The sequence below is a fragment of the Balaenoptera physalus genome (genome assembly GCF_965194825.1).
Source record: "Balaenoptera physalus genome assembly, chromosome: 10".
Taxonomy (NCBI): domain Eukaryota; kingdom Metazoa; phylum Chordata; class Mammalia; order Artiodactyla; family Balaenopteridae; genus Balaenoptera; species Balaenoptera physalus.
The window spans coordinates 12286451-12298699 of record NC_138889.1 but is presented as its reverse complement, the minus strand read 5'-3'; the positions used below and the strand labels follow the sequence as shown (position 1 = coordinate 12298699).

Genomic DNA, 12249 nt, shown 5'->3' with positions numbered 1-12249 from the left:
CATTAAATTGGCAAAAGTTTTGGGGGAGGGTAGTACCAATATGAGTCATAGTTGGGGAGAGGAATGCTCTGGGAATATGAATGGGTTCAACCTTCTGTAAGGCACTTTGGCAATAGGTATCAGAAACGTTGAAAGTATTACATCGTTTGATCAGCAATTCTTCTAGGATTTTACTCTAAGGAAACAGTGTGCGTAAAGAACTTGATTTATGACAGTAAGAAAGAGGACACACCCTAAATGCCCACTCGAAGAGGGTTGGTCAAGTAAATTATGGGTGGCTGATGTTTGTATCATTTACATTTTTTTCTTTATCCCCCTTATGTATTTCGCAAATGTCCTACACCACATATATATTAGATAGAAAGTAATAAATGCTAGTTACTAGTTTATAAAAAAGAAGGCAGGAGTAGGACTCCAGGCAGGTGCTATTGGGAGACCCAGTTGGGCAGCCGATTGTCATCAGCGTGGCAGGAGCCCGGCTTTATAAAGGTTGGGCTTGCAGTCAGTATTCCATTCCCAGTGGAGGGTTCCAGCATAAGCTTAATGGGTCCTTCTTCCTTCCTCCTGACTTAGAGTTCAAAGAAGAGGCAGGTCAACAGAATGAGAACCAGGGGACCATGATTATGCAGTGGGGCCCGATATGTGGGTAGAAATAAGACGGGAGGGGTTTTGCCGGGGGGAGGTGCTGGTAGCTATGACACTGGAAGACTTGGAGATCAACCGAGAAGTCTGGGAGTCGATCCTGATCCCAGCCAGCATGCTGGGTTAGGGCTGTTCCAAGAGGGATTTTTCCAGCACAGGAGTCCAAGACTCTCCCCAAGCCGGTCTAAGTAGGATGCTTATTTCACACTCCCCCAGTGAATAGAGCCTGAGCTGCTGCAGTGCTGCTTAGTTCAAGGCCAGGCTGGTCTGGGGCTGAGATCAGCTTGGATGAGCTAGAATGCACGGAGATAGGAAGTGAGCTGCAAGCCAGCAATGGAGTTTGTATAGGCTGTTCTAAGGAGAAATGTCTTGTTTTTATTTTTTACCCCGTGCCTGGAGTCCACTGCAACTTGGATTTATTATTGGTCCAATCTCATTTCAATGACCTGTTGCTGTATTGTCGGATTCTTTGTTTCATTTAATATTCCTTGAGATAAGTGGATTGCTGACCAGAACTCTGAATTCTGTACTGAAGTATTTGTTAAAATGGCTTTTGTTACGTCTGTGCTTTTCATTTCTACTGTGTGGCTCAGAAGTGGGTAGTTATTTGAGATGTTGGGGATGAGAAAGTTCCCCTTTTCTGAATCTAATATCTCAGTGCTAATGTACAAAGAACTGGTACGAAACACACACTGCTTTAGCATCTATAAATGTCTGCAATAAGGAGCTCACAAAATTGGAACCAGTAATAGCAGCTGTCAGATTCCTTATTTAACTTCCTGAGCAATCCCTCCTGTGTTTGTTTTCAGGGCTACGAGATACACATGTTTGATAGTGCCATGAATATCACAGCTTACCTTGGGAATACTACTGACAATTTCTTTAAAATCTCCAACCTGAAATTGGGTCATAATTATACTTTCACTGTCCAAGCACGATGCCTTTTTGGCAGCCAGATTTGTGGGGAGCCTGCTGTCCTGCTCTATGATGAGTTGGGATCTGGTAAGTTGCTGTTGCTGCCCATTTCCATCTTCAATTCCGGGGAAATATATCAAGGATGTAGCATGGCTTGATGAACATGTGTCTTTCTAAAACGCATTTAAAATATTCTTGCAGCTCAAAGGAAAATCATTTATGCATCAGTTTAATCAGACACTGATATATTTAACAAATACTTCCTGAGTCAGGCATGGTGTAAGGAGCTGGGATTATAAGGTGACCATATTCTGAATGTAAAGCAGAAGAACGGGAGGTTTTGTTTAAAAAGGAGATTCTGCTTGGGAAGCACTAGCTTAATGAGTTTTGTTTTTATTCTTTGGAGGACTGTTCAGAGCTTCTAATATGCTAATATTCCCTAGGATTCTGCAAGTCAGTAGATTATCTCATCACAGACTCCCTGATTTCCCAGCCTTCCCCTTCATCGTCACCGTCAGCCTCAGATCAAAGCCTGAAGTTGACCTGGGATCTCTGTCTTCTGGACACTCACAGACAGCAGCGTCGGGCCATGCTGATGGCAGGGGAGAGGAACCTTCCGTTTACATGGAAATTCTGCTCAGATTGTAATAGCTTAGCCAGGATTTCAACAAATGTTTTGCCACTGGCCTTTGAAGTTCCATTTATTCCCAGCCAAGAACTAACCAGTGCTTAAGCTCAGAATCTTATGTTAGACTTGTTCTATGTTCCATCACGCTTCCCGGCATGGCTTCTGGTGGAATCCTTATCCTTGGCATCTCGCTAAAAGAGGGAAACCTTGCACACCACATCCCTTGGAGAACTGTCGCATGTTTGAGGTTTTGAGAAGTTTCTACAGGAAACAAACAACCAAACTCTTCTTGTCCTAGTGTTTTTTAAATAGAGTCTCCTTTTTAAGTAAAACCTATTAGCAACCTGTGAAATAGACTTTGGGGAAAACTGCTGTGAAGACATCTGCCAGCTACCTTTGTAAATCCAAGACTGTCAGGTGGGAGAATCTCTCAGGTAGACCTCTCGGGCCACGTCCTGCCCCTTGATGTTCACGTCCCCTCGGAGGCGGGGTGAGGACGGGAGCTCACTCATTCCTGCCGCCTCCACCGCGCTGGCTTCCTCTTAACTGCTCCAGCCCAGAGCTTTCCCCCAATTTACCACTTCACAGCTGGGATTAGGTTGGGACACGTGAACCGAGATTTGGGAGAGTTTTTTCCAGTAAGTCAATAGTGCAGGAAATTAACGACGCGGCTATTGAATTGTTAGATCAGGCTCACAGGAAATGGCTGCTCTCTGGCCCATCTTTACGAGGACCTGTTGGGATGAAGCCCTGGGCAGCTCCTGAGCTCTCTCCACAAGGCAGAGCCCTGGCCCGCACCACCTCGCCCTGCACCAGGGAACAACCTCAAGCCTGATGAAGCTCCTCATGGAGACCGAGGAAGTCCACTTTGCTTCCTTAGCTAAAACTGACTCCTGCAAGCCATGTTCCTGCCTCAGGTTCAGACTTTCCCCAGGATTTATGACATAAAAATCTACCCCTTCCAGGAAGGCTGGCTCTAACCCAACAGGGAGATGGCTTTGCCCCAGAGCCCTGTTGCTACAACTTTGTCAGTACATCATGATAAAGCTAGTATTTGTTTAAAACAGTGGGAAGGGAGCATTACTGTTAGGTTATAGAGACCCAAATGGCTTTGCAAAGAGCTTTTGAAAAATGTTAAATGTATATGGAAAGATTCTCTCTCTCTCTCTTATTTAAGTTTAAAAACCTCATAAAACTTCATGAGCTGTTAAGTCAGTATTGCAGTAAAGGAATCTCATTTGTATCACTTAATGGAGCTTCAGGTAATTGCAGTGCAGAGTGACTTCGGTGCCAAGTAGGGGGAAATAATTGCAATCTCGTTAATTAGTGGTCTGATTTCACGTCCTCTTATGTAAGGCAAGCAAGCGGTCTTAAGTAATAACGCTAATGAAATCAGTGTTGGTACCCCAACAAAGGTCTCCCTTCCAAGAGATTATCTAAATAACCAATGAGGCCGTGATTAGGAGCCTAATGTAATTACCGTATTTGCACGCACAAGGCCTGTCCTCCATCACTCACGACAAGGAGTCGGGAAACATTCAGGCGTCACGTGCAGGAACGTGCCACACCGGGCAGGCGGTTCGGGGAGGTGTTGCAAGCTCTTGGCGTTTTGGGGTGGGTGGGGCAGTGAGGGGTTGCCCAGTCCGTTCTCCCGCCCTTACGTGGGAGGCTTACGGGTTGGCCTCTTGCCTTGGCAGGTGGGGATGCATCCGCGATCCAGGCGGCCAGATCTACCGACGTTGCTGCCGTGGTGGTGCCCATCTTGTTCCTGATACTGCTGAGCCTGGGCGTCGGGTTTGCCGTCCTGTACACGAAGCATCGGAGGCTGCAGAGCAGCTTCACCGCTTTTGCCAACAGCCACTACAGCTCCAGGCTGGGCTCGGCCGTCTTCTCCTCGGGGGATGACCTGGGTGAGTGCAGCAGGGCACGGGGTTCTTCCTCCCAGGGCAGACCCCACAAAGCCAGGGGCTTGCTGAGGAAACGCCTGCCTCGAGCTCATCTTTTGACGCTAGCAGAGTGCTTTACTAACCAGTGATCCCACTGCTTTGGGTGGAATCAGTTGGAGTCCTTTGCTTTGAAGTTGCTCCTAAATTAAAATACCAGTATTCTCTTAAATAGTGTGCCCGAGACAGGGAGTTCTGTGAAAGAACAGAGAGGAGCTTGCCTTTTACAGGAAGGATGGGCAGACCCTGGGCTTTGGGTATTCCCAAAGTATTGGCAAATTCTTAAGAATTTCCGACCCCTCTCATCCTTCACAGACCTGGAGGCCTGACGTCTCTGGAGATGTTAGTCTAGACAAAAAGCCATGCTTTCCCTATCGGCTTCTGTCCAAAGAAGCCCTTCCCATCTTGCTGTTTCTCTTTCTGATGGCTAGCACAACCTCACTGGCCATTCTTCTTTTACGTATCGGTGGCATATGGCATGGCGAAGAGAAGGAAATGTTCCTTTTATAAATGTCCGTGTGCTCAAATTCCTAAATGCTAATTGAGCAAGTAGACCACTTAATAAATGTAATTAAATAGGTGTGTTTTGGGGCCTTCCCCAAACTCGGGCTTGTCCAAACTCAGACTGCTGAATGTGAGTTTACATATTTATTTTTTTCTGTCAACTAGTTACAGTTTTGTTTTGTTTATGCAGACATTTACGTATTCCCTGCTCACTGATCATTCGTTATTAGGTCTTCTCCCTTTTCTTCTCAGTTTCCTTTCTTGTTTTATCACAGGCGCTTGGACTGCCTTGCGTGAATAGGGTGGGTTCTTTGGTGGGTTCTTTGCTTCTGTTATTGGGGGCAAGAGGAATCCACCCATCATGGTGCCGTGCAGTGATCACTGAAAGCAGATCAGCACTTAGTTGTTCAGAATGGTACCAGGGCCCACGAGGGGACAACCATGAGTCTGGCTAAATGCTTAAACCCCTGTAAGATCTTTTTCTTCATGAGCAGTGTGGGTTCAAAGGAGAAAACAGACAGTGACGTTCACTGTGCTAGCATAGGGTGTGGACAACTCAAATTGGGGCACCTAAGCCACCCACTGGACTTTGGGGTAGAGAATAAGATCCTCTCTCGTCGAAGATTTACTTTTCTTATTTGGTTAATTTCAAGTACCATGAAAATAAGCTTGGCCACCCGTTGATGGGGAACAGGTGACCCAAGAGTGTCCGAGAGAAGCTGGGCTGGGTTTCAGCATCGATTCTTGTGCCTGGCTGGCTCTGCTGCTGACTTTTCCAGCTGGGGCTTGTGCTGTAGGGATGGAGGGTCAGTGGCGGGGTGTGGGGTTGGGCGGAAGTGCCCCGGAACTCACCAAGGACTGACTGTCTTGCCTTTAGGGGACGACGATGAAGATGCTCCAATGATAACTGGATTTTCCGACGATGTCCCCATGGTGATCGCCTAAAAGAGCTTTCCTCACTAGAAACCAAATGGTGTAAATATTTTATTTGATAAAGATAGTTGATGGTTTATTTTAAAAGATGCACTTTGAGTTGCAATATGTTATTTTTATATGGGCCAAAAACAAAAAACAAAACAAAACAACAAAAAGGGGGAAAGAAAGGAATGAATAAACTTTGTCGTAATCAACTGTGAACTTCAAACCAGGTTGATTTTAGTAACCAAATTGCTTTGAGTTGATATTAGTGTAGTCTTACAGGGCTGTGCTTACTGGGCATGCTTTTTAAGTCTGTGAGATAATTTTGGTTCAATAAATTGGCCATTCTTTTTATTTTTCTAAGACACAGAAATGTATTTAATAAAAACTTCGAGAGTGACGGGTAGAATCCCTCCTCCTCGAAAGTATGCTCAAATTTAAAATTTTTTTTGCATTTAGTTGCTATGAAAGTGTTTGGGCGTATGACGGGGGAAGGTTCTTTTGTGTTATTTTGTTAATTTATTGGAACTCTGTATAGGGCAAGGCTTTAGTGGTCATCTGACACCACACATGTTATGAGCCCCTCGCCTATAGGGTTGAGGGGTGGGGAACAGAAGCAGTTTTGTTGCCATTCCAGAAACAATCCATTTTTATTCACTCGTGTGTCACACGACGGTGTTTGGCAGGAGAGCACGTTGAGTCATTGCTCCATTTCAGTTAAACAGAGCTGCAGCTCGGGAAGCCCTGCAAGCAACAACTTCCTCTCTCGTATTAATGGATGGATTCTTACTGTACACGCCTCTGTACAAGATGTAGCTTTGAAAGCTACAAAGTGATAACACTGCTTTATTATACACTGGTGTCATTGTCATCGCAAAACATTGCTCTGGTTGTGGGAGAGAGTTCTAGATTTGTGCCATGATAGCTACACTGGCAGATATAGTACCTAATTTTTCCTTTTGGGATTTTTTGTTTCGTTTTGTTTTTACTTACCGCTGAAGAATGTCGAATGTAAAGTTTTGTGTTTGTGTTGAGGTGGCCGCTTACTGTCCTTAAAAATCCCTACTGATATATGCAGTCGTTTTGAATTGGGTCAGTGCCTTCTCTTTTCTTCTCTTCTTCCCCCTGCCTCACCTGTACCCCCGCCCAGTTTAAAGAGAAAATGCTCTTCACTCTTACAGAGAGACAGGAGATGTGTGAATTTGAGACCGTTCGATCCAGTTCATGGTAGTGGCAACGCTAGAGTTGATGTGCTCTGTAAAATAAGCTGGGCTGTATCCTTCTGCCTTTCAATGCCTCCCCTGTATTCAAACCGTGGCCACTTGGCAGGTGTGTGAAATCCACTGGGGACTGGTGCCCACTCTGGAGACCTAGTGTCGTCAGCAGCAGTGTCTAGCATTGTTGTGACGCCTATCGTATGCACCTCACTGCAGAACTTCTTCCTGAACGAGAAGCAGTGAGCTCTGGGGATATTCCAAAGTCATGCTTCTGCGTATGTGTCCCTCATCTGCAAGCTTTGTCAAAACCCCATCTCCTCTTAGATGCAATGCATCACCTTCTCACAAGTATTTGCTTCCTTTTAACCAGAAGTATCATTCTTGGCTGATAACATAGTTTTGTTCTACCTGGGGAGTGTTTGGGAAACAAAGAGCCAATTAAAGTTTTTTTTAGTTAAAACATTTTATTTGTGTATATATATATTCTGTTTGAGGAGTGTTTTCAATTGTAGACGTTTAGTATGTCGTGAGTGGTGGTAAATGACAAACCTTCCAGCATGTTTTTCTTCTATCTCTTTCCTGTGTTATGTTTTTAAAGACTGGAATTTCTTTGGCTTTATCTTGCCTTACCGTGGAGTTTCATTCAAAATTCTGAGCCCTACCACCTCCCCTTTTTATAAATACGCACTTTAAGTAACTGAAAGATGAATGATCTGGTGGGAGGCAAGTCATTTAATCGAACCACTAGAAAGTCTATTTTCTTCTTTTCTTTTTCTGCCAACTTTTTGGTGGCATTTGTGAAAGCTGATATCAAAGGCTCTGAGACTTTATATTCAGTTTTTCCATAGGCAAGCCTTTCTACAGAGCACATGTCTCCAGTTGGCAACTTGAGATATTTCTGAGCTTCCGAGTCTTGTTCCCAGTGCCTGCCAATGCTTAGTGCACCGTACTGTATAGACTGGCCATCACCCCTCTCCTTGGAAAATGCTACTGGGCTGTCGGAAAAAAAGCAGCCTTTTAGGGCTAGAGTATTTTATATAAACAGAAGAGCTAAGTTCCCGAAGACTAAGCTAGATAGATGGAGCTATGTGGAAATTGTCTATTTTTATGAACTTTTGAAGCACGCACTCTCACCTCCCTCTGCATAGCTTTGTGAGGTTTGATGTATATACGCCGTCTGCAAGAGTCCCGAGGTGGGAGTGACAAGAGCAAATGAGAACAGAAACTCCGTGGAGCCTTTGAAGGTGACCAGATAATTGTCTTCGCTGTGACCAATTGGAGCCTTTGAAGAAGGGGCTTTTGTACCGCGTTGGAGATGCCACCTCCAAAGTTCACACTGTACAGGGAAAGGGCTTTATTTTCTTCCAGGATGCATTAGAATTTCAGAAGCCCACATTCATGTGGTCGATGGACCACGAGTGGACCACTACAGTTTGGCGGGCGGGGGATTGTGTATAAATTTCCTCTGGAAGTTGGTTTTGCCCCTTGATGGATTGAATGCCCCTCAAGCCTTATGAGATGTGGGTCCGTGTGGATAAAATAACAGAGAGTAGAGTTCTGCAGAGGAATCCATGCCTATGCAGACCTTTTCCCAGATAGGTGAGACGCTCCCGCGACCGCTGGCTGCCCTGGCAAGCTGGGTAAATAGGTACGAAGCTGGGTAACTGGTTGAAACTTCTGACTTTGGGAAGAGGGGTTCCTGGGGTTCCATCTCTGGTAGTTTCACTGGGGATATTTGTGGGGGACAGATGTGCAACACACAGCTATATGTTCTCTCTGCCCAACATGTGTGACCCACTAGATGCAGCTCTCCAACAATTTAAGGAACTTCTCAGACCAGTGGACATTTTTGGGCAGGGTGACTGGACAATCCTGCCTTCAAATATTCACCTAGTGGTAACTCTCCATCTAGTGAGGTCATGTTCTCAGTACTTCCTTAAGGGCAGAAACCCCATGCTGTCGGGTTTGGTTGGTCGCTTTCCCACTAAGAGTGTCACAGTGAATCCCTGAGACGTTTCTCTTCCTTGCAGAGAATTTTGGGGGTCCTTCAAAGAAAGGATCCAGGGAAGTCAGCAAACCGGGTACCACTTCCATATTGATTTTAGGGATTGACTCCAAAATGCTGTGCAGAATCTTCACTCGTGTTGATATTGTATCTTGACGTTCCTATTGCATTATTTTTCTTAAAGGAAGCGTGTGCTGCCTTTCAGGTACAATTTTTATGTAATAAAAGCCAGTGCATTAAGTTTATATAGACTACTTTCTATGCAAGACTGAGGTATGGAGCAGATAGTGAGAGATTATGTGTGTTGTTGGGTACACAGATGGCAAGCATGTTTTCAGAAGGGGTACCCCCAGCAAACATGGGTTGAGGGAGGATGGGTCGTGTATATGTTTCTGCCCACTAATTTTGAGCAGCCATATTTTGAATTAAATCATCAGAGCCAAGTAACCCAAGAACGGTATTAGTTTCATGTGTAATAGTTCAAATGGGACAAGTACGAATGCTGGAATAGAACATTATTCTCTGATATTCCGTGTCATTTCTCAATTAAAGACTCTTGTTATGAATTATTAGAACCTACAGGCAAAAATCAAAAGTATTTGCAGCAAAATAAAGGCCTACTCTGCTCTTAAAGTGAAACACTGTATACTTGCTTCTCTCCAAAGTGGAATTAGATATTTATCATTTCAGTTGCCTCAGTACGTTTCCAAATCACTGGTTTATGCTGAAGATTTTACTATATTGTCGCACAGTTTTAAATCATTTTTGTCTCAATGTCAACTTTTTTCACTGAATAAAAATTTAACTGGGTCAAGAAAACACCTCTTTGAAAATCCACTCTCTACGCGTGTCTCGAGTTGTTCTTTGGAGTGCAATAAAGATGGTTAATACAGTCTCCGAACACCATTTGATTTGTCTGTTTTAAAGGCATGTTTATTTCATCGAGAAGAGAACACTAAGACCTGGAATGATCTTGTTATTAACAAGCTGGTCTCAGATGGTGGATCCTCGAAGAACACGATGTCTACTTGTGTTGGCTGAGGAGAGGGGAGGTATGGTGGCTGTTTTGAAGTAAATAAAGTTATTCTGCCGGGACGACAGCTAAGTGCCTACCTTAAAGCTGTAACTACCTTTGCTAAGAGACAATTTGCTAAGAAGGCAATTTTCAAATCTGAGAGAAGAAAGCACAGCGATATGATGAGCTCTGTGTCAAAGAGCGCTTTCGGGAGGCTTCTGGAGGCGATGAAGTCTGTGAGGGATGCCACGCTTGCCTCTGATCAGTGATGAAAGGCAGGTGGACCTACAAAGTCAGGACTGGAGAGTATGGAACGGGTGGGAGAGGGCAGGTGCTTTGGTGTAGTATCTTCCGGGATGTTGCTTTTGTTTAAATATTGAGCCAGAATCAATCTCTTAAGTTTTATCAGCCCATTTGGTAGATGAGGAAAAAGAGGCTCAGAGGAGTTAAGTAATTTGCTTAAGGGAAACCGGAAAGTAAATGGCAAAACCAGCCTTCAATAGAACAGTGCTCCTGTTGTGTATCACTGTGCCACCCTGCCTCCTGTCACCATTCAGTGTCAGGGTGAACGCCCTCAATCCAGTGCCTTGTGCCCAGAAAAATCCCAAGGGGATACCTACCATCCGGTCATGGCCTAGCCCTTAGGTTCCAGGCTTAGATAGCGGGTTTTGTCGACATACGATAGAGAGTTCTCTCTCGATGGCAAACGCACCTTAACCAAGCTCCTGAGACTGATATGCAACAAAATAACGCCCATTTATTAATTCATCTCGGGAAATCGCCCTGTCTCTTAGCAGGTTAACGTGGCCAGTACATTCTCCCCGTGTAAGGAGCTCTACCTAAGAAGCCAGTTACGACGAGAAGGTTGCTTGTTGAGCTTGGGCGCAGAATAAAAGTGGGAGGGGGCCGGGTGTGAATATTGGTCGCCCAATAAATACTGAACGGACAGCGAATGATTGACGTTCCACTAGAAGAAGAATCTACTCCATACGAACTTAGTATTTGAAACCTGCAGGATATAGATACTCCCTGTATCCATTTCTATTTAAGAAGGTCTTGCCAATGGGATCTTAATCCTTGAAGTCCCTTTGCCAGTTTCCCCTGGACAGGGCTTGGGCACTGCCCATGTCTGGCACCCTGAGTCATCTTTTTGTTTTGTGGTTGAGTTCACTCCTCCCCGCACCAGAACATTCTGTAGCTGATGTTAACAATGCATTCAGACTGGGCTATAATAATATCTTCCTGGCTTGAGAGCCGTGTTTCTGTAAGATTATTCTGCCTATTTTGTGTTGATTTTAAAGTTTATCCCTGGGAGGATACTGTTTATGAGTCCTTGGGGTGACAATGTAGCCCTCAAACTCTGCCTACATTTGTCAGCTATGAGTCTCTGGTTCCCTAGCCCACAGTAAATTAAAAATGGAAAAAGACTATTAAGGCAGAAGCCCTGACAACAACAAATGAAAAGCTATCAGAAAATATAGACTATCAGAAACCTCTGTTAGAGATAAAGGAATTCAACAGTTTGTTGGGGCCATTTAGTATAGACCCTATCGGGCCCCAAAGGTACAGAGTCCTACAAGTTACATTACCCACTTGATTAAAATAATAATGGTTCTCTTCCGTTTGGCCCCTGTTCTTTACCAGTTGCTGTGCTAAACTCTTTATAAACTTTTTTTTAAATTCTAAAAGTGATCCTGTGATTTAGATAATTAACCTTTGTTTTAAGAGATGAGGACAATTGCTCGTAAGAGAGGCTGAGTGACACCTCCAAGATGTCACATGTAGGAAGTGGTAGAATCTAGACTCAAACCTAGATTTATTCCATTCTTAAGTTTGTGTTCTTATTCGCCATGCTACTTTGCCCTTTTGGTACAATATTAGAAGTCTGTAATAGTAATACTGTTTAGGGAATTGAAGGGTAGAGGTAATATACATTTTTAAAAGATTTCCACCAGAAAGATTAAAAATGACATTTGGAGACAGAAAGAGGTAAACTTCAATTGCTTTGCAAAATCATTTATGTGGAACACGATATTTCCTACTGATGCTAGATCAATGAAGCCTTTTTTTTAAATTGGAATTTTTTTTTTTAAGAATTCAGTAATCAGAAACACGAAGGATTCTTTTGCTTTGCGACAACCCAGTTACATTTTATCAAAATCCTTTGCATCTTGGGAAAAGATGTCCAGTGCACATTTTACTCACCTTTATTTATGTACACGGTGGAGCATACAATTGCACCATGTCCTATTAGGGCGCTAACTGGGCTCACACAAGACCAGTAGGGTCCCAGCAAAAGGAAGTGGCTGCCATTCTTTTTATACAACCCTAACTGGCTTTGATGCCAGTGCCCCATTAATTTTTTCAAAAAGATTATGTGTAGGGTAATTTGAGCCTGCAACAATTTACAGAAGAACAATGATGTTATGCTTTTAAAAATTCTAATGTTATCATTGTCATGT

The 12249-nt window shown here is 43.9% G+C and overlaps 1 protein-coding gene across 4 annotated transcripts in view; it reads left to right on the top strand.

Moving 5' to 3' along the window:
* SORL1 (sortilin related receptor 1) overlaps positions 1-9673 on the top strand; it is a 160776-nt gene extending 151103 nt beyond the window's left edge. For all 4 annotated transcript variants that reach the window (XM_082410851.1, XM_082410852.1, XM_082410850.1 and 1 more), the window contains 3 exons: positions 1452-1644; positions 3883-4095; positions 5510-9673. In XM_082410851.1, the coding sequence (XP_082266977.1) occupies positions 1452-1644; positions 3883-4095; positions 5510-5577 (474 nt within the window). In that variant the 3' untranslated portion in view covers positions 5578-9673. The remainder of the gene's footprint in view (positions 1-1451; positions 1645-3882; positions 4096-5509) is intronic.
* Positions 9674-12249: the final 2576 nt, after the last annotated feature.